We start from the raw sequence: 19723 nt of genomic DNA on the forward strand, positions 1-19723 counted from the left end.
TTGCTAGCGAGCAGCGGAGGGATGTGATGAAGCTGGTGCGGGCGGCGGATTCAGCAAGGTTAGAGCCACACGTCTTTGCTGGAAGGACTGGCAGCGTGTCTGACCGTGACACGCTCACCCGGTGCAGGCGGCCGTAAGCTCGCCCCACCTCCCCAGACTCAGACAGCGAGCAAGCCCTGGAGCTCGGCTTCGTTCTAGAAATTTCCTCCTTCTTCCCGGCTGAGTCTTCACCGTGGATGCTACGGCGCTGCTGCTGCTGTTTTTAAGGATCCAGGTGGCTCGGTGCTCGCTAGCGCGACTCACGCTCGGATCTGCCCGGACATGGCGAGCGATAAGCCGGGCTCAGTGCTGCTGCCCGCCGGCCTGCCCATCCGCAGCATGAGGACCAAATTCGCCGTGCTGGTCGGTCTCATCCAGGCAGGAGAGGTCACGGATAGGGACATCGCCGAGACTGTGCTCAACCTGGTGAGTTCTGAATGGATGGATGAATGAATGAACGTGGCGTTGTGCTTCTCAGTCCTGTCTAGTCTCCTGGTCTTATATCAGGTGTTGCAGCACTGTAGCCGCTGTGTCGAGCGTTAAGGAGCCGGTTTGGGCTTTTTAAATAGGATCTGTGCTGAAGATAAGAGTGAAAGTTAATGTCTCAGGTAGGTTCAGCAGGCCAGTATGCCGTTAGCAGCTCTCCTCACATTGAAACAGCCTGCCAGTCTCAGCTCTTTACATCAGGCGTGTTGATCTTGGTTTATGCTGAAGGGAGCAGCACAGGTGAAAGTTCTCATGTAGGTTGAGCAGGCCAGCACACCAAGCTTCCAGTTTAGACGCTATGTCTAAAGAGACTAAGTGTATGTGTTGACTTGGGTCTACACTGAAGATGCCAGCGCTGGTGGAAGTTATTACCTCTGGTGGGATCTGGATCTGTGTGACTGATAAAGCCAGACTATTGTTGGAAAGGGAAATTCCTCTAATTTGTAAGAATATCTGCATAATTTAATTGAGAAGATGTAAGCAAAGACATTCAGAGAGGTTTGATGTGAAATGCTCAGTTCTAGAGAAACTTTTAGAATAGATCACAGTAGTGGTGATAAGAACCAGACGTCTGAAGCGTTTAATGCAGGGATACTCAGTCCTCCTCCTGGAGAGCTACCACCCTGCTGATTTCAGCTCCAGCCTTAATCTAACTCACCCGATTCACTTAAAGGTCTTCAGAGCCAGGTGTGTTGGATCTGAACTCTCCAGGGTGTTGTACAATAATTTTAGCCTTTTTAAAGTACATTCAGGCTGAAGAGGTACATGCAGGGCTTAGTCCCATAAAAAATACATTTAAAAAGTCAAAAGACACATAGTTTCACCAGTCATTAGGGATAGTAAATACAATGACTGTAGACATTATGACTCCTGGTTCCCATCACCACCAATGCAAACATATCATTGTCGATGAGTGTTTCTGCAGTGCACCATTTCAGACCCCTTAAAAATGACTTTTAAAAAAAATCTGATTATCCAGAAAACTTAAAAATCAATAAAATTCCACTTAAAGCGTAGGGTGCCCTTCCCTGGTCCTGGTGATCTAGCACCCAGAGTTTAGCACCAGCCTTAATCTAACACATCTGGTCCAGTAAATGAAGGTCTTCAGGGGGATCTTAATCAGGGGTGGCAGTTTGGTGATTTTCTCACTCAGACACAAATGATTTAACTCAGGAGCTAATTGCCAGGTTTGATAGGTGAGCTACAGCAGGAAAACACCAAGTTGTGCTCAACTCTGGCCCTCCAGATCCACAGTTCACTACCCCTTGACCTAAATATTAGCGGTAGGTGTGTTGTTCCTAAACCCTCCAGGGATGTAGACCTTAAGCAGCGCTGCACAACTTTGTGGATGTTTTGTCTGACTCTAACAAAACTGGTCCAACTAATCAGATAATTAATACATGCTTCCTGAGCTGAAGTGCTTGTGTTAGAGCAGGGGAAGCCCAAAAAATGACAGGACTGGGGTATTCTAGGGCCAGGGTTGGGAACTGCTGAACTAGATAATCACATCAATGCAAGAGGTTCAACCTGAAAGTTTCCCCAAATGAACATCCAGGGGCAAAGACCAGTGTCTACATAATATCAGAGCAGACCACTGCAGAACATGAAGAACTTACTGTCAGTTCCTAAAGTGCAGTGTATGACACAGCAGTCAACAGCTTTCAGCAACACAATGCATAAGCCACAGCAGGATGTATTGGTGTTGTTTGTGCTTAAGATAACCACGCTGGTGAAAGTTATTAGCATATCTCAAGTGGGTTCAGTAAACCAGCATGTTTGGCTGCAAGCTGTCAGCTGTTCTACACATTTAGCTGCAAGTTTGTGCTTTTTTCATGGCAGTGCACTCAACTGAAATAATTTAGGTTTAGATGTGTGCAACTGAGGCCATCTCAATGGCTCTTATACCACATTTGTAGGTTTAAACAGTGGTTCCCAACCTTGGTCCTGAAATACCCCTACATATTTTGCTGTTTGGTCACTCTAACACACCTGATCCGACTAAACAGATAATTAGCCTTTCCTGAGTTAAACCTAAAAAAACATTACAACATTCAGGTCAAAGGTACTCCAGGATCAGCACTGGGGAATGCTGCCAAAGCAGTTTACAGGAAGCACTTGCTTTTCCCCAATCCTGGTCCTTGCATCCTCACATAGTGCACATTTTGTCTCATCTGGCACACCTGTTTCACCTCATTAAACAATCATTAAACAATTAACAAGCCCCTTGTGGGCTGGGATAGAGTGTAGAGTTGGGAAAACACATGAGTTTTCTGTTAACTGTACAACAATATTCAGTAGAATTAAGAAAAATAGTGACAAAAAACAGAGGTTTTCATTAAGTGATGACGTAGTGGGAGTGAAAGCCACATGTTTGGCACTACGTCTTATCAGAACTGGGGTTCAGTGGGCGGTAGTGAATTGGGAGAGTGACTTCAGCCCTAATTAAAGGGGAAATCCATCATTTAAAAAAATGGCATTCTGTTGTTGTAAAGCAAACAAAGCCAGAGTCTTTCAGAGTGGTTTGCTGTGAAATGGTTAATTGTAGAGAAACTTACTGATTCAGATTTTTCTTTACAGTGGTGGTGATAGGAACCAGGTCTGCAATGCAAATATAGCCTTTTTATTTACTGTCCAAAATGCCCAGAAAACCTACACGTCTTCTGAGTTTTCACATACAATGTTGACAATGGTATAAAGTTTTCTCTCAATACTACATTGCCTTACAGTGTCCTACATGTACCTCTTTGCTGTGAGTAGATTCCAAAGGCCAAATTCATTTCAGTCTTATCACAAAACTATCATTCATAACATTTTCATGTAATAGGTTTCTGTGAGGGAGCTTTTACATTTCACATCAAACCATGTGAATGACTTTGTTTACATCTTAACCATTTAATTACACAGAGATTTTAAAAAATAGCTGGACGTCCCCTTTAAATGGGCCACTGCTTGCTCCAATTAGTGTCTCTGAACTGTTAGAGCTACAGCCAAGTACAGTTGATTGAAGGCTGTCAAAACTGCTCTGCCGAGAGCTGGCAAAGGGTCACATCCTTCCATTATGTACGCCACACACGTAGACTGTAGGCTGTCTCACGCCATACAGTGCGAGTGTGTCATGTCATCTCTGGGAATTTTACATAACTGTAGTTAATGGAAACACTGATTAACTTTTTGGAAATTTGCTTAAAATGTGCAGAACGTTTGAAAGGAAAACCACTGACAGAAATGTGCCGAGTATCAGATTGGGACAGGGATTGGAAACCCCTGCTTTAGGCCAATGTTTACAAACCCTGCCCTGCATAGTTTAGTACAGTGTAGTATTCTCCCAGCTCTAACACACCCACTTCAGTACAGCCTTGTTAATTAGCAGTAAAGTTAGATCAGGTGTTACAAACTGCTACTGTGACCCATATTTTCATACCAGAGCCATAAACAAGCTTAATCAGGTGCAGATGCAACCCCCATGTTTAAGACTATCTCAACTGTCATGATTTAAAGAACCCAAACTAGCAGCGTAATGTAGGGAATGGCTCATGGTTTGCTGCGATTCCTGCTCAGCATGCAGGTCTGCCGAACCTACTTGAGATTGCCTAATAACTTTGACCAGAGCTGTTATCTTTAAGCGTAGACAACAGCGACGTGTCCTGCATTTTCTTTTTTGATAATGCACTTTAATGTTAACAGCACACCTGCTGTGTTTCAGGCATCATGCAGGGCGCCGAAACTGGCAGCAAGTTGTGCATGTTAATAATGATGTCTGGGTTGGTAATGGAAGGAATGTCTGCTCTACAGTATTGGCAGTGGTCTTTGGCCCTGGATGCTTACAGAGGTTTATTTTTTGGAACAAATTTGCAGGGTTCTTTTTTCACTGGGTTCAGAATTGTGACTGATGTGACGAGGTCACAGATTTGAAGAGCTTCCTGGCCTGTTTTACTGCTGGCCTGTTGAAGTAGATATGGCACGATGACCTGTTGCAAGGTACAACAGTGCGGCTTCCTAGGAGAGTTCACGTACATGTGACTCTGTTTATGTGTCTGTAGTGCTACAACATGAGCTGCTCTCATGAAGGACAACACTCAGTGGAGATATATGTATGTAAGGACATCAGAACATATAAGGACAGCTCATAGTGTGGAGCTACTTTTAGACCTATATAGAGCTGCATGTAGAACACATGCAACTCATGAGGGAAAACAAGCGTGAAAACTACAGCAGACTGATGATCGCCTTCTGTCTGCTCACCTGTACATCCTTTTACAGTAAAATAACTGCTCTCAAATACACCTCAAAGACTGCAGCCGACCAACAAACATGTACCTGAAGGGAAATTGCACTAATTTCTGAAGATTTCTACACATTTTAATCATTTAGATGTAATTCGGGGTGGTTTGATGTGAGATGGTTTATGGTAGAGAAGCCTATTGACTCACATTTACTATCCAAACCCATCACTGAACTCACACAAGAGTTTGTATACAGTAATATTAATAATTGTAAAATAGTGCTGAACCTGAGATAACAAGGATTTTGGGGATTGTTTAACCTTACAGTGGCCACAGCCTCAGCATCAGGTAGTATATTCATAACCACTTCATATAATAACTTTCTGTGATGAAGCTTTTAGAGATGCAGCCTGCAGACGTCTGGTTCCTGTCACCACCACTGTGAATGGATCTGACTTGGTAAGTTTCTCTAGAACAGAACATTTCACATCAAATGACTCTGAATGATGTTTACATCTCTAGCATTTAATTACCCAGAAATTTTGAAAAATGGGTGAAATTATTTCCCCTTAAATGCACCAGCCTGAAAAAGCGAACCGCAGGAGCTGCAGTAGTCTGTAAAACCATAAAACCACAAACATTCAAGTAAGAAACATATTAATTAAATGTCTTACATGATTCAAATGTCCATGTTTAAGCTGAACTTAATGTGTAATAGAGAGAGTAAACCACTGCTAGGGTGGCTGAAAGTGAATGTCTGACCATTAAACAATGTAATAAAATGCACAGTTGATGCAAATCTGTGAATATATGAACATGTTGTAGAGATTATTGCTCCCTAAGTGATCAACCAACAGTAAACAGCGTATAACTGTTATTAAATGGATTTGGATATGAATTTGGACTCTTCAATAATACATGATGGCATCTTGAACTTGTTAGTGAGCACAACTTGACAGCCACACTTTCAGTTGGAAGAGTGGATTTCCATGATGGCAGGCGCACCTTGTTACATCATCCTTTGTGAATGAATTCATTTGACTTGACAACTCTTGGCTGTAATGCAGCGCATTGCAGAACAGGCTGTATATGCGAGCGCTTGCTGTCTCGCAGCGGCAGCAGATGGAGTAAGTGCAGTGACATGCCTGTTGACATTCTGATGACAGCTCTGTCACTGAGCTCACAGGTGGTGGTGCTCGTAACACACCAAGGGGCTTTTGTATCGCTCACATGCTGCAGAATGGAATAGCTGCCAAGCACTTAAGCGCACAAAAGGATTCAACTTACAGCTACTATCAGGGTCTTCTGAATGCAAGAACTGGTAGTCGATGTCACGCAGACTTACAAGCTCCAAAAATTTTGTTTCTGTTTGCATTTTTGCAAGGAATGTGATCAGTCTTCTGCCGGATTACCTATCTTGCTACCTTGGTCAATACTTTAGCTCCCAGCGTGAGATGGAACCAGCTGAGGCTCAAATACTGCTGTTGTTGGGCCAGTCCGAAGTTTAATAAAAATGTTTATTTATGTTACATTACACAACATTTGCCTCAGTCGCTCTGGTGAAAATGCATAAAATGAGTTAACACATCCTCTACAGGGAATAAATGTAATAATGACATTTTTCTACAAAAAAATTAGTAAGTAATTTGTATTTATTTACTATGTTTAACACACAAAATTAAACATAAAATAAAAATTTACCGTTACTTTTGCATGGGCTTCATTTTCGTTTACATGTTGGGAAATTCAACATTATAAACAGTAACTGCATTAAAACGTCCAGTAAAAAGTGTGTTCTCTCATTTTCACTCAGAAAATCAACAAAACATGTAAGTGTTCAGGTGGTTGGGACACTCAGGAGATTGTTTTCATTAAACTTCATCAATAAATTTTCAGAAAAGTCGACAGTTCCTTCTGTTTGTTTGACTATATTTGACTGTATCATATCAGACTATACTACATCTTAGCCATTCCAGTATGTTGATGCAGCAGGCCGGCTAGTGCCCCATCCTCACCACTACATACCTCAGCCATGCTGCAGGAGCCGGGCCGAGAGCTACCTGATTGTTCAGAGCTCCAGAGATTAATTATGACCTATTCAGCCTCAGCGGGGAGCAGGTGGAGCAACACTACAGTCCTTGGCATGTTGGGGCAGCAGCAGTGCAGCACTGACCTGCCTTTAACTCAGTCCTGCTGTGCTGGGCCACGTCTGTAAGCACTGTGTAGAGAGAATAGAAAACAAACTGTACACAAGAGGAACAGGTGAATGTAATTGCTGCCCACCAAAAGGGGACATCTTGCCTTTATGGAACATTGACATTTTTTTATTGTTACTTTTCAATTGCCCTAACCATCGTCCACCAAAGCATGCATTCTTTTGTAGCAAATTTTACAAGATTGTCAGACTGTTCACAAAACTGTTCACAAAACAACCTATTTTATTTTTTGGTTAGAGTTTCGATTCAGTACATTATGTTGAATTTCATGGTTAAAGTACTTTGCTACTGAGCTGAACTGTACTTATTCAAGTTAAAAATAAGAATGAATTTGCTACCATGCTTAGTACTTTACGTAAAGTCTGTCCGAACAGTGTGACCTTTCACACACAATGTATATCATGTTCAATGAAAAATATACTCTAAATATTCATATTTTGGCAAAATTGTGAGCTCCTATTGGTCATTAGTTTCAATCTTAAAAAAAAAACTGCTGTTTTAAAATATCAAAAGCTATTTAAGTGCTACTAGCTCCCCCTTGTGGAGACCTTTTAGCCTGCTAAACATGAGCCAGTCGTTCAGAGAGTCAGTCATTAAAGGCCATCTATGAGGCCTATATGAGGTTCTATCAAGGTGCTTCACACTTGAAAACTGTCCATTAAAAGGTGTTCAAGGGAACCGCAAGTGGTTTTTCTATGCCATTGCTCTTCAAACCCTTTTGCTAACCTGCTTTAAAGTTTGTCAGTGGTAATATTATTTACTGAGTTTTGTAAGCATTTATATTAGTGAGTGCTGATATGGAAGCAGCTGTTTTGATCTTTCATATCTAGTCGAATCTGGATATGAAATCCTGCCTTTGTTATCCGAATCAGTCTGAGATCAGTCTTAAGATTGTATTTGTGTGAATATGCTCAAGACGTTCTGTAGAAGTAGAGTAGTAACATCATCTGGCTGGCTCTGATGGAAAAATCAATATCTGGATCTCTGTGGAACGGCAATACAAAACATGGGTAATCCTCCTAGTTTAGAGATATTCACATCTAGACCTTAAATCCAAATGTTTTCCTGTGTTTTTAATGACTGGTAGTTAATTAAATGCTTAATGTTAATGGTTAGCCACTTTGTCACTACAGAGTACTCCTATCCTAGATATAGAGGCCTGAAAAATTTGAGGGCATCTGCCTTTTTATGTTAGACAATGTAATGTTTTACAATGCAATGTAACAAATTACCATTTTTTCTTGTATGTTTGCAGTAATATAGAAAGCTGGTTAAATCTTGCCATTTTTGATTGTTGTACTTGAAGGGCCGTCTCACAAATGTCTTAATATGGGAATAATACAAACTCCATTCATTGCCCCTTACTGTGATGTCAGCACTCAAATGGTTCAGGTGTTTAAACCTCCTATGGCTGAAAAAGAGCTTCAAGAAGAGCTTTTAACAACAGCTCAGAAAAGAAAGCTGTCAAAATTATTTAGGCAAAAGTGATCTTCATACCAAGGAAGACGTTTTGATAAACATTAAGCTGAGTGGTGAAGATTGATATACCTTAGCTTAGGGCTGGGCAATACAACAGTATGTTTATTATTGTGACAAATTATGTCACAATTCCATACAATATGCTTCTCTGAACATATCATGCATATTGTCAGTACTTGGTAGAACACAGACCAACTGCATGTTTCATTATAAAGAAAGCAATATTAGTCCCATTTTCACAGTTTTCACAGTCTCACTGTATTCACAGTTTTTGATGTATTTTTAAAAACGTAGCAGCTCTACCTTAATTGTTTTAAATATACAAAAATTGGAAATCCAAAAATGTGCAGAGACGTCTCCAGACTTTTCACTGTGAGCATTTTGAGTCTGGCTTTATAAATTAAATCATGAAATCAAACTCAGCCATAGTTGGATGGATGGTCATTCTCAGTGTGCTTTGATTGATACTCAGGTAGTGTTCCTGTAGGCTTTACATAGACACTGTGTTGTGTGGCAGAGGTCATGACATGCCGCAGGCTTTCTCAGACTCACCCTCAGAGCAGCAGTAGATGTGGCAGCAGGAGGAAGAAAATTCTTCAGAATAAAGCTTCCTTAATGGCTCTTGACTTGAGCACATACTTCTAGGAACACTTAATTGGTATAAAGCGTGGCGTTGGGGGGTTTATTAGGGCTGAACATTTTCAAATACTCATGGAAGTCTAAAGATTTAAAGGAAATTGTGAATTTACATACCAGAATTACCTTTAACATTATTTGTTCTCATATTGAAAACGGTGAGATGTCAGAACCCTGTACTCCACCTGACGGCAGTATAGAACCTGCATCTTCCAGTTTGGTTTGAAGTTTCATAAAAGCATCTTTAGCACAGAGATGATTCTTTAATGGTAGAGCGAGCATTTCCCTGAACACTCTCTCTACCATATAAGATTATTTTAACATTAAGATGCTTTGCAGAACAGAAAGACTACTGCAGCTGGCTAAATGCTATGCATGATTAAAGGGTTCTTTGCATTACTGAATGGTTCTTCATATTGCTGGAGATGGTTCTCTGTAGAAAGTTTTTGAAAAGGGTTCTATATAGCATCAAAAAGGGTTCTTCTATTTTAATAAGCTTGACATTGTAACAATAGAAGAATGCTTTTTGGTGCTATATAGAACCCTTTTTAAAAAGCATATTGAACCATATACAACACATTTTCCATCAATCTGAAGAACCCTTTCCTGATGCAAAGAACCCTTTATCATGCACAGGGTTGTTTAAGTGTTCTTGGTTCTATAGAAACCCATTTTCTTTACTAAAGAACCCTTGAGCAACCATCATTTTTAAGTGCGTAGTATGGATTTGTGGACTGGGTTTAATATAGTAAGGCAGTAGTAAGATGCTGAGTGGCACATGTATGGGAGATTGTAGACTGTAGAGCCCATATTTTAGGAGGTGGTTAAATATTTGTATATATTTTAATATTTTTAGAAATCTGAAGGTTGTCTGTGACTGAAATGTGCGTCCCTAATTGAGATTAGTTAGAAAGTAGAAGTGTGGATATCAGTTCTTATACAACTGAACAACTGCATGTACAAAAAAAAAGAAGACCAACTATAGAGAGACTGTAAACAGCAGCAGCCAGTGTATAATAACTGTATAAACTACAAGTTGTTGAAGTCGGTATATTAAGCCATTGTCTTGTTTTAGAATTGCAATGTGTAGTATATTCCTCTCCTGGGCAAGAGCACCACAATAAGAGTCTTTGGGCAAGACTCCTCATGCTACATAATATAAATAACTTCTAAGTATCATGATGTTCTATTTTGTCTTATTATTTGGAGGTTCTATAAACTCTTCAGGCTTGCACGTATACTTAAATATTCTTTGCAGAGTGGTTCTTGTGTGGCATTGCCTCAGAGAACCTTATTTGGCTCCTTTATTTTAAAGAGTGAAGGTGCATCTGTCAGAGAAAAGTCCAGGCTGAGTTGGCCATGTGAACTAAACCCAAATGGAGCAGAACATTAGTAACCAATGTGACTTTAGGCCAAACACAGAGATCTAATTTGCTGTCCTGCAATAAACTCCTGTCTGCTCCACTCGAACTGTTTCAGTTAAAAATCAAACTGAGGTGGTTGTAAAATGTATTAGCTGGTAGAAAGGTGATTACAGCGGTGTAGTGTGTGATTAACTGACTGGTGGGTTTTGACTAAGCTGAATTAATGGTATAGGTTAAGCGCTGGAAGCTGGGGCTCGAGACTGGATTTGCATTGTACTGTATTATGAGCAAAGAATATTTCCAGTTCTATGAAATGGCTTTATTTGATAAATGACTTGATGATAAAAGATGATTTGCAAAACATTCCTGGTTTCATTGTGTAGAGACATTTCATCATTCGGATCATTAGCAGACAGACGCCTCTGTCTCTGCCTTTATTGAATGTCATCGATCATCTTAGCCTTTATTAGGGAGGAAATTGTCCCTAAAAATATCAGCCAAAAATTAAAGCAACATTCCAGGTTAAATCCATATTTATCTTTGCTGGTTATTTCATTTTATGTTCCATTGTGTAATTTTGTCCTGCTGCTTAGGTTATGGCGGCTACATTTTTAATGTTTTTTATATCTCTTAGGAATCACATCATAAAAGAAGGATACAAAAGTTTATACCAAGTGCATTTGATAAAGTCTGTAGCAACTTTATTTCCCCTAGAAGTTTTTGAGGCTGGATTGTAGACCCTGTTCCAAAGGTCCTGTGTTCCATGGGTTCTATGTTCCCATGGTCCTGTGTTCCCAGGGTTTTATATTCCCAAGGCCCAATGTTCCAAGGGTCCTATGTTCCAAGGGTCCCATGTTCCCAGGGCCCTATGTCTTCAGGGTCCTATGTTCCAATGGCCCTATAGTCACAGGGTCCTATGTTCCCAGGGTCCTACGATCTCAGGGCTCATTGTCCTGTGTTCCCAGGGTCCTGTGTTTCCTGGGGCCTATATTCCGAGGACCTAATGCTCCATATGTCCTATGTTCCAAGGGTCCCATATTCCTAGCATCCTATGATCCCAGGGCCTTATGTTCCCAGGGTCCTACATTCAAAGTGTTCTATGTCTTCAGAGTCCTATAACACAGGGTCCTATGTTCCCAGGGCCTTTTGCTCCCAGAGTCGTATTTTACCTGAGCTCATTATCCTCAGTGTCCTATGTTCCAAGGTCCTTGTGTTTCCATTTATTGAACACTTACCATCAAAAAATTTACACATGTAAATATACCAGAGGTATGAATATTACTCATGTTGAGGAACTTTAATTGAGGAAGTATATATATTAAGAAAGGATATTTCAAGTAGGGAACACAGGGCCCTGGGAAAAATGTGACAACCCCTTTTCAAAACTGTCTTTGAGTCAAAACCACCCAAAGTAATTTCAGTTTGCAGAAAGTAACTACAAGGACTGTCAAACATATTGTGACTAACTTAGACACTATAAGAGGATATCCAGACAGTGGTCCACAAACCAGCTCCCCTCTACCCAGCCCCATTACATCACACTTCTATATCAATGATCAGATCCGCAACAGAGTAGTGATCTGAATTTAGTGCAAATTAACATTTAAAAATAGATTGAGAATTTCACATTAGCCAAAAACTGTGCACATACCATAAAAAATGAACTCTACAAAGGAAAAGTTAGCCTGCCAGTTAAATTGTAATTTCTGTCTCATCCAAGCCGGGTGACACTATGGTATGGTAGATGAAATGCTGGGAGAGAAAGAAGCAGCTACAATGTGGTTAAAACTGCATCAAGAAACCGACAATACAATTGTATGGATTTATGCAGCACTGCCCTGAGGATCTGTCTCTGACTTGAATAGGTTTCTTCAAATTAGATGTACAGGGCACAATTGCCTTGCAATCAAGCCGAGAACATTTTTGCATTGCTAATTGAGTTATGCCTATTGATGTTTCCGAGAACTTCAGACTAGTGCTAAAACAATGAGGAAGAACACAGAAACGGGCCCAGAGGAAAATGACATTATGACATTGTTTTTGCAAAGATCAGAATCTGTGCAAAACTCAATCTGGAAGTTGCATAAAAGATGGAATTTAATGTTTCATTTAGGCAACAGATTGTTCCTTACACCACTGCCCTGTAGGCTTTGTCGTTACTATGTTATTACTTTCAGGTTCAATCATTGCTTAGCCTTTAACTTGAAATTGTTAGACTGTGGTTATATAGAATTTTTTTTCCTGTTTCACTGAAGCCCTTTTACTTAATCAGCTTAAACCCAGAGGAGGAGAACTTGCCTGGTACATTCATCAACTTTTACTTGAAGAAAAACCTGAGGAGAACATTTGTACTAGTCGTTTTCCGCTTCCCTTTGAACCTCCTTTGAAAGGAAAAATCGAATTCATCTTATAACGGGGCTGTGCTTTCTTCTCTAAGCACACAGGGCGTGTATTACAGACTACATTTTCGTCAAAGGAAAGTGACAATCATGTCCTGGAGTCACTGCACAATTGGACTATGGTCAGTGGCCACGGAAGCCTGCTGGGTAAAAGCTCTCCATTTCCACAGGAAGCACTTCTGCTCATGCCAAGAACTGTGAGGCTATTTAGAGAAACAGTGGAGAACATACTTAAAAACAGTCCTAGTTGAAAGCTCAGATGAAGTAGTCTTATTAACTTTAGGGGCCTTACAGAAGCCGTGGTGAGAGAATTCAAATGCATAGACATTTGCTTTTTTTATTATTTATTTTATTTATTTTGTGATTTATCAATAATGCTGTTCAGTATATCATGTATACTTGTATGCCAGTATTGTTGCACTAATGATTTTTTTTTTTTTTTTGTTTAACAAAACATAGTTAACTAGCAATGTGTCATTTGCTGGGTGTTTTAAAAGAGCATTTCAAAATACACTGTATGCCTAAAAGTTTGTGGACACCTGCTTATCCAGCATTTCAAGCATATTAACCACTGTTTTCCACAAATTTTTCATAATTTTCACAATTTCTGCATAATTCAGTGGTTGAGATAACAGCAATAAAGTCATTTGATGATGTGAAATGGTCCATTGCAGATAAACTTTCCAATTTGGATTTCTTTAGCGTGGTAGTGATATATATGATACATATATATATGTATGTGTGTGTGTGTGTGTGTGTGTGAAATCCTCTAGAATGGAGGATTTTACATCAAACCACTCTTCTGAATAGCTTTGTTACATCTTAACCCTTTAATTATGCAAAAATATATAAACAATTGTGAATTTCCCCTTTAACAGAGAGTTTGTATTAATTAGAAGACCTGTCTAAGTAACATTTTTGTATGTATAATCAACATAAAAACTAAATTAAAAACACTTGGGATGTAAAGTAATTCAGGTATTAGGAATACAGATTCAGAATACAGAAATTAAGTGTCTATATTCATTCATCTGTATTAAGCAGCACTATTCAAAGTTATTTTTACAGTTATTGTTTACATTTTTGGGAGAATACTTTTAGAATATGTACACACTAAATTTAAAAAGTCTTCAAAAGAAACAACATCATTGCTTGTTTCTCAATTATTAGCAAACATGTTTGTTAGACTGTAAAGAGGACCTCAATTAATGGCTTCTGTCAAACGCTGAAGTTCCTGCTAAAGCCTGAGTAGACTGATAAATCAATGTGATGATCAGTTATTAATCTCAGTGTTACTGAGCTCTGCTAAAGCCTGAGTAGACTGATAAATCAATGTGATGATCAGTTATTAATCTCAGTGTTACTGAGCTCTGCTAAAGCCTGAGTAGACTGATAAATCAATGTGATGATCAGTTATTAATCTCAGTGTTACTGAACTCTGCTAAAGCCTGAGTAGACTGATAAATCAATGTGATGATCAGTTATTAATCTCAGTGTTACTGAGCTCTGCTAAAGCCTGAGTAGACTGATAAATCAATGTGATGATCAGTTATTAATCTCAGTGTTACTGAGCTCTGCTAAAGCCTGAGTAGACTGATAAATCAATGCGATGGCCAGTTATTAATGTCAGCATTACTGAGCTCTGCTAAAGCCTGAGTAGAATGATAAATCAACAAGATGATCATTTATTAATCTTAGCATTACTGTGTTGTACTGAACTCCTGTTCAGGGTGTCGAGGGAGTAGCAGTGGACAGAAGCAGACGATCCAAAATGATGTTAAGAATTTCAGAACATTTAAATGACCAATATTTTTTTTCTTAAAACATTAACAAAACAATTACTTGAAGAAACCTGCCAACCAATAACCACTAGGAACATTTTGTTTTCATGTGTCTTATCAAGATATATTGTAAATACATTCTGAATATGTTTTTTATATATTTGTTTTATATATATTTTATATATTTATATATATTTTATATATTTATATATTTTTATATATAATTTTTATATATTGTAATGAAATGTAATGTATCCAGGGTGTATCCTGCCTTCCACCCAATGACTGCTGGGATAGACTCCAGCTCCCCTTGTGACCCAGTAGGATAAGTGGCTCAGAAAATGTGTGTATGTAATGAAATGCATAACTACAGGTTTAGAACACTGTGTTGAGTCCTCGGCCATCACTTTTTCGAAATATTCTGTGAAACTATGCCTACAGTACTGTGAAAGATAACTCAAGGGACATTTTTCAGACTGTTTCAGTATTTCAAGTGGCCTCAAACAGCTGACTCGTAGTTTCTGTGCACATGTGAACACATCAAATGAACTCAGACCCCTCATTTAAAAAATCTTCAGTTTAAAGATCTAACAAGACAAGCAGCGACTCATGCTGGCTAATAACAAGTGTTGTGAATTTTAAGGTATTTTATGCTTCATATAGCTGCAAGTAGAAACCTGTAATATTTACAATATTATTTAGAAAATAAGCTACAGTGTTGAGGCATTATTTCACATTTTCTTAGAATGTTTAGATTTTACAACTTTGTTGTTACACTGAAAAGTTTACACTGGGATGAATAATTAGTTGATTTTGTTGCAACGTCGTAAGCCTATTAATAAGAACGCTTTTAGGAATATGTCACTCGTTTTTCATTCTTATTAATTTTCATTGTCAGGGCTCTCTTTTGCTTTAGTCACAGCCTCATGTTAGACACAGTGATGTATATAGAATTGAGATGAAATTTAAAAACCACTATCAGACTATTTTATCACAGTTTCAAATGTGGCTGAGCCAAGCAGATCTTTTGTATGATGATCTTGAACAACACTTCCAGTAATTTGCTCTTGACCAGCTGGTGTCTGAGTTCTAAAGAAGTTGAAGTGTGAACAACAAGTGGTCTGAGATGCCATCAGTGGTAAAGAGGACCAAATTTAGTCCCCTTGAAAGTTCATTTTCACTCTCAGGCCATTTGCGTACTGTTTCAGCTTCACTTTAACACTACTGGGTTTGGTTCATTTAAAAATAATTGTACATGAAAACACCATAAAAGCTGAAAACATAATAAAGTGGTCCAAAAATAAGGCATGTCTAGTCTTTTAGGATAGAGTGGCAGCACAGAGTAAGCATGGATTCATATTATCACTAATGCATTAGTCAGGCAAACTTAAACATCAGCTTAAACAGTGATATCACAATGTCTGTGTAAAATATTATGTTATTCATTTTAATGATACTTTCCAGCAATGTTTGTGAATTTTTTAATAATTTAATTTTTTTTACAAAATGATTAATTAACTTTTGTGAACTCTCTGGAAAACAAATGAGCTATATCTGGTAGCCCCACAATTAACATTCTCTCAGCCTTTAAATTAGCCTCAGTATCTTTGCACTAGCACTATCACATTCTCCACTGTGATTATGTATTCCATTAATGCTGCATCTGTAATTTTGCTTCCTTCTCTTGGAGTTTCACTGTAGCGTCTTTCTTTAGAGCTCCAAACAGTCATCAAACGCATCCATTTGAGCCCAGGAAGAGAATGCTTTGCTCTTGTTCACAAGCTCATGCTATAAGGCAGATTCTTGCCACTGTGCCTTATCGGAGCTAATTAAGAACGGACTAGCTGGTAATCTCCCTCCACCACAAAGACTGAAATGAAATCTGTAATAAAGACGAAGCCCAGAAATGAAGCTGGGACATTTCCCCCTTCCAGGTGAATTTCGTTTATTTGAAAATCAATTGTTTAATAAGGTTAATGCGAATATGAACCTTTTGGTTTTATTGTGCTACAGCCATGTAGCTGGTGTCTTGTCAGCAGATTCTGAAGTCAAGCAGGCTGTTGTGGAGCATTATAAGTTCTTGGTGCTGCTGCCTGTGTAATTTGTTTGACGATTGTGGCAGAGCATTATGGAATAATGAATCTCGCGCTCGTGCACTGTAAGCACTGCATTTCTTACAGATTAAATGGGCGGTTGCTGAGAATGATGGATGACACAAACATTTGCTGCCACATGGATGTTCTTCAGACTCTTGACTTTGTTTACACTTGTCATTTTTCTGTGTAATGTTTTACAGGAGATATGATGAATGGGAGCTGTCTAGATTCTCTTCCACTCTGGGAGGCCACAATATCTAACTCTATGGCATACTGAATCTACAGTCTTTAGAAGGATGAACTGAAGTTGCTATATGTTGAACATCTTCAGCAAAGCCTGCCATATAGAAACGCAGTTAGGTGGTAAAAACTGGGTGGTCCTAATCGTGGCTGAAGTTTACCTAAGCATTGCCCTCACCAGTCACAAGGCTGATGTGGTTAGTCCCATTCCCACGGCTTTAACAAAACTCTGTTCCTCACACTCATCTCTCTTTTCTCGTAGTCTCTAGAAAGATAACCTAGTAAGCATTACTGAGCTAGCAAGTTAGCTCATTGATATGCCTGTCTGTCATCCATTTGTTCATTTGTTTGTTCATTTGTCTTTTCATCCTGCTGGCCCTGTTAGCGTTCTGTGTATGTGTATTCACTGGATGCAGGTCTAGCAGTAAAGTAAATAAGAACCTTACCTTCTTTAAAGCATAGTTAAATAAAACCTGCACAGTGTTCTTACTGAGTTATGGACACGGCAGGGTTAGACTAACATAGACATAAGTACATACATGTTGCGTTGTCTGTTGTTCTCAATATGAGGTGATATGTCTGCACATCCGTCATGTCGGAGCGGTTGAGATCTGCTTGTAAACAAATACACATGTGTTGAGAGAGGATGTTTTTATGATTAAATTGACCATAACTTCATTATTAATCAACTTACAAATGATGAAGTTCCTGCTAAAGTCTGAGTAGACTGATGAATCAATGTGATGATCAGTTATTAATCTCAGTGTTACTGAGCTCTATTAAAGCCAGAGTAGACTGATAAACCAATGTGATGACCCGTTATCAATCTGTGTTACTGAGCTCTGCTAAAGCCTGAGTAGACTGATAAACCAATGTGATGACCAGTTATTAATCTCAGTGTTAATGAGCTCTGCTAAAGTCTGAGTAGACTGATGAATCAATGTGATGATCAGTTATTAATTTCAGTGTTACTGAGCTCTGTTAAAGCCAGAGTAGACTGATAAACCAATGTGATGACCCGTTATCAATCTGTGTTACTGAGCTCTGCTAAAGCCTGAGTAGACTGATAAACCAATGTGATGACCAGTTATTAATCTCAGTGTTAATGAGCTCTGCTAAAGCCTGAGTAGACGGATAAATCAATGTGATGACCAATTATTAATCTGTGTTACTGAGCTCTGCCAAATCCTGAGTAGACTAATAAACCAATGTGATGACCAGTTATTAATCCTTGTTACTGAGCTTTGCTAAAGCCTCAGTAGACTGATAAATCAATGTGATGAGCCATTTAGTAATCTCAGCATTTCTGAGCTGTCTTGAGGGATGATGAAATTGATTCGATGGATTTTGGGAGCAGCATGTATTACTCAAATTTTCACCGAATTTGTCTTCTTATGATTGTCAGAAAATTCGGCATGTTGCTGACTATTTAAACATATGGTGGTGTCATATAATACACACAAATTAAGTGTGCTGCACTTACAATGCAGTCAGTGTAAATAAAACAGCATAACTGCTTCACATCAAGTAAAGATTCTCCTGTAGGGCTTATTAAATGAAATAAGCTTAATACAAAGCCAGAGGAATAACATTTGCCAACAAGTTCTCTGTGCTTCACCATCCACATGGTCATATCTATATATAAACGTTGCATAGACACGAGTGTCGATTGCTGCATTCTGTCTGTTTATATAATCCCATTCCACTTCCTGAGTTCTATGTTCTTGAAATATTATAATTTTGGAGAGCGCCTTTCTTAAACTGCCACGCTGCAACTGTACTGAATGCAGTCCACTAGCAGTTTTGACCACCCCAAAATACTGGCTTTGTTGTTGTACCTGTCTAAACCCATCACAGCATGTATGTATGTATGTATGTATATCTGTGTAGTCAGCAATACCATCTACACATGTAGTGTCGGTTCCATCTCACAGCCTGAGCCATGATATTCTCTTTAGTGGCAGAGCAGACTAGGAGAGTTGGACAGACAGATTTCAATCAAGCTGGCTTATTAGAATATTAGACCCCACCCAGCTGTTTTTGAGCAGTGTTTTATCCTATTCTGTCTCTTTTTTTCACTCAGTTTTTATTGATGTTTAACTTTAGTATCATGCAAGCATTTTTACTATTTTACACAATATTCACTATGACTTTAAACTCTTTAAAAAAGAAACATACAATTATACATATGTGCACCATAATAGAGTATTTAAATAGATTATAACAGTAGTACTGTACTTATAATTGTAGTATAATAGCTAACTTGCTCTTATGTTAATGTTTGACTACATGTAACTGGTGATCATCATGTAACGTACTTCACATTGCACTACAATCAATTCTGAAATATTTCAGGCTAGATTTATTAGCGAATCTTATCTGGGGTGGGCAGTATAATGGTATGTTCTTATTATGATAAAGAAATGATATAAACTGCTTTTCTGAGTATATGTTGGGCATCGTCAGTACTTCTAGAACACTGAACACCTGCATATATTAAAAATACAAGCTTTTATACCAATTATAGGATGTTTTTTTCCACTGGACATTCAAAAACAACCAGCCAAAAAAACTTAAAGTTTCTAGGTCTAATTAAGGTTTCACTTACCTGAGAAACAGCAGAAATCACAATAACTGAGACTGTATATGGTTTTATAGTCTTTTGGGTCATTTTATGCCACTCTAAAGTGTCTAACTTGGCTAATATGCTACTTTGCTTGCTAGTTATAATTAGTTTAACTCATTGGCTTATAAGAGACAATGT

General features: G+C 38.8%; 1 protein-coding gene across 5 annotated transcripts in view; it reads left to right on the forward strand.

Annotated features, from left to right (window-relative positions):
- nbeab (neurobeachin b) overlaps positions 1-19723 on the forward strand; it is a 481645-nt gene continuing 461922 nt past the window's right edge. For all 5 annotated transcript variants that reach the window (XM_037546398.1, XM_037546400.1, XM_037546401.1 and 2 more), the window contains exon 1: positions 1-465. In XM_037546398.1, the coding sequence (XP_037402295.1) occupies positions 322-465 (144 nt within the window). In that variant the 5' untranslated portion in view covers positions 1-321. The remainder of the gene's footprint in view (positions 466-19723) is intronic.

The sequence above is a fragment of the Pygocentrus nattereri genome, chromosome 17 (genome assembly GCF_015220715.1).
Source record: "Pygocentrus nattereri isolate fPygNat1 chromosome 17, fPygNat1.pri, whole genome shotgun sequence".
In the NCBI taxonomy this organism is placed as follows: domain Eukaryota; kingdom Metazoa; phylum Chordata; class Actinopteri; order Characiformes; family Serrasalmidae; genus Pygocentrus; species Pygocentrus nattereri.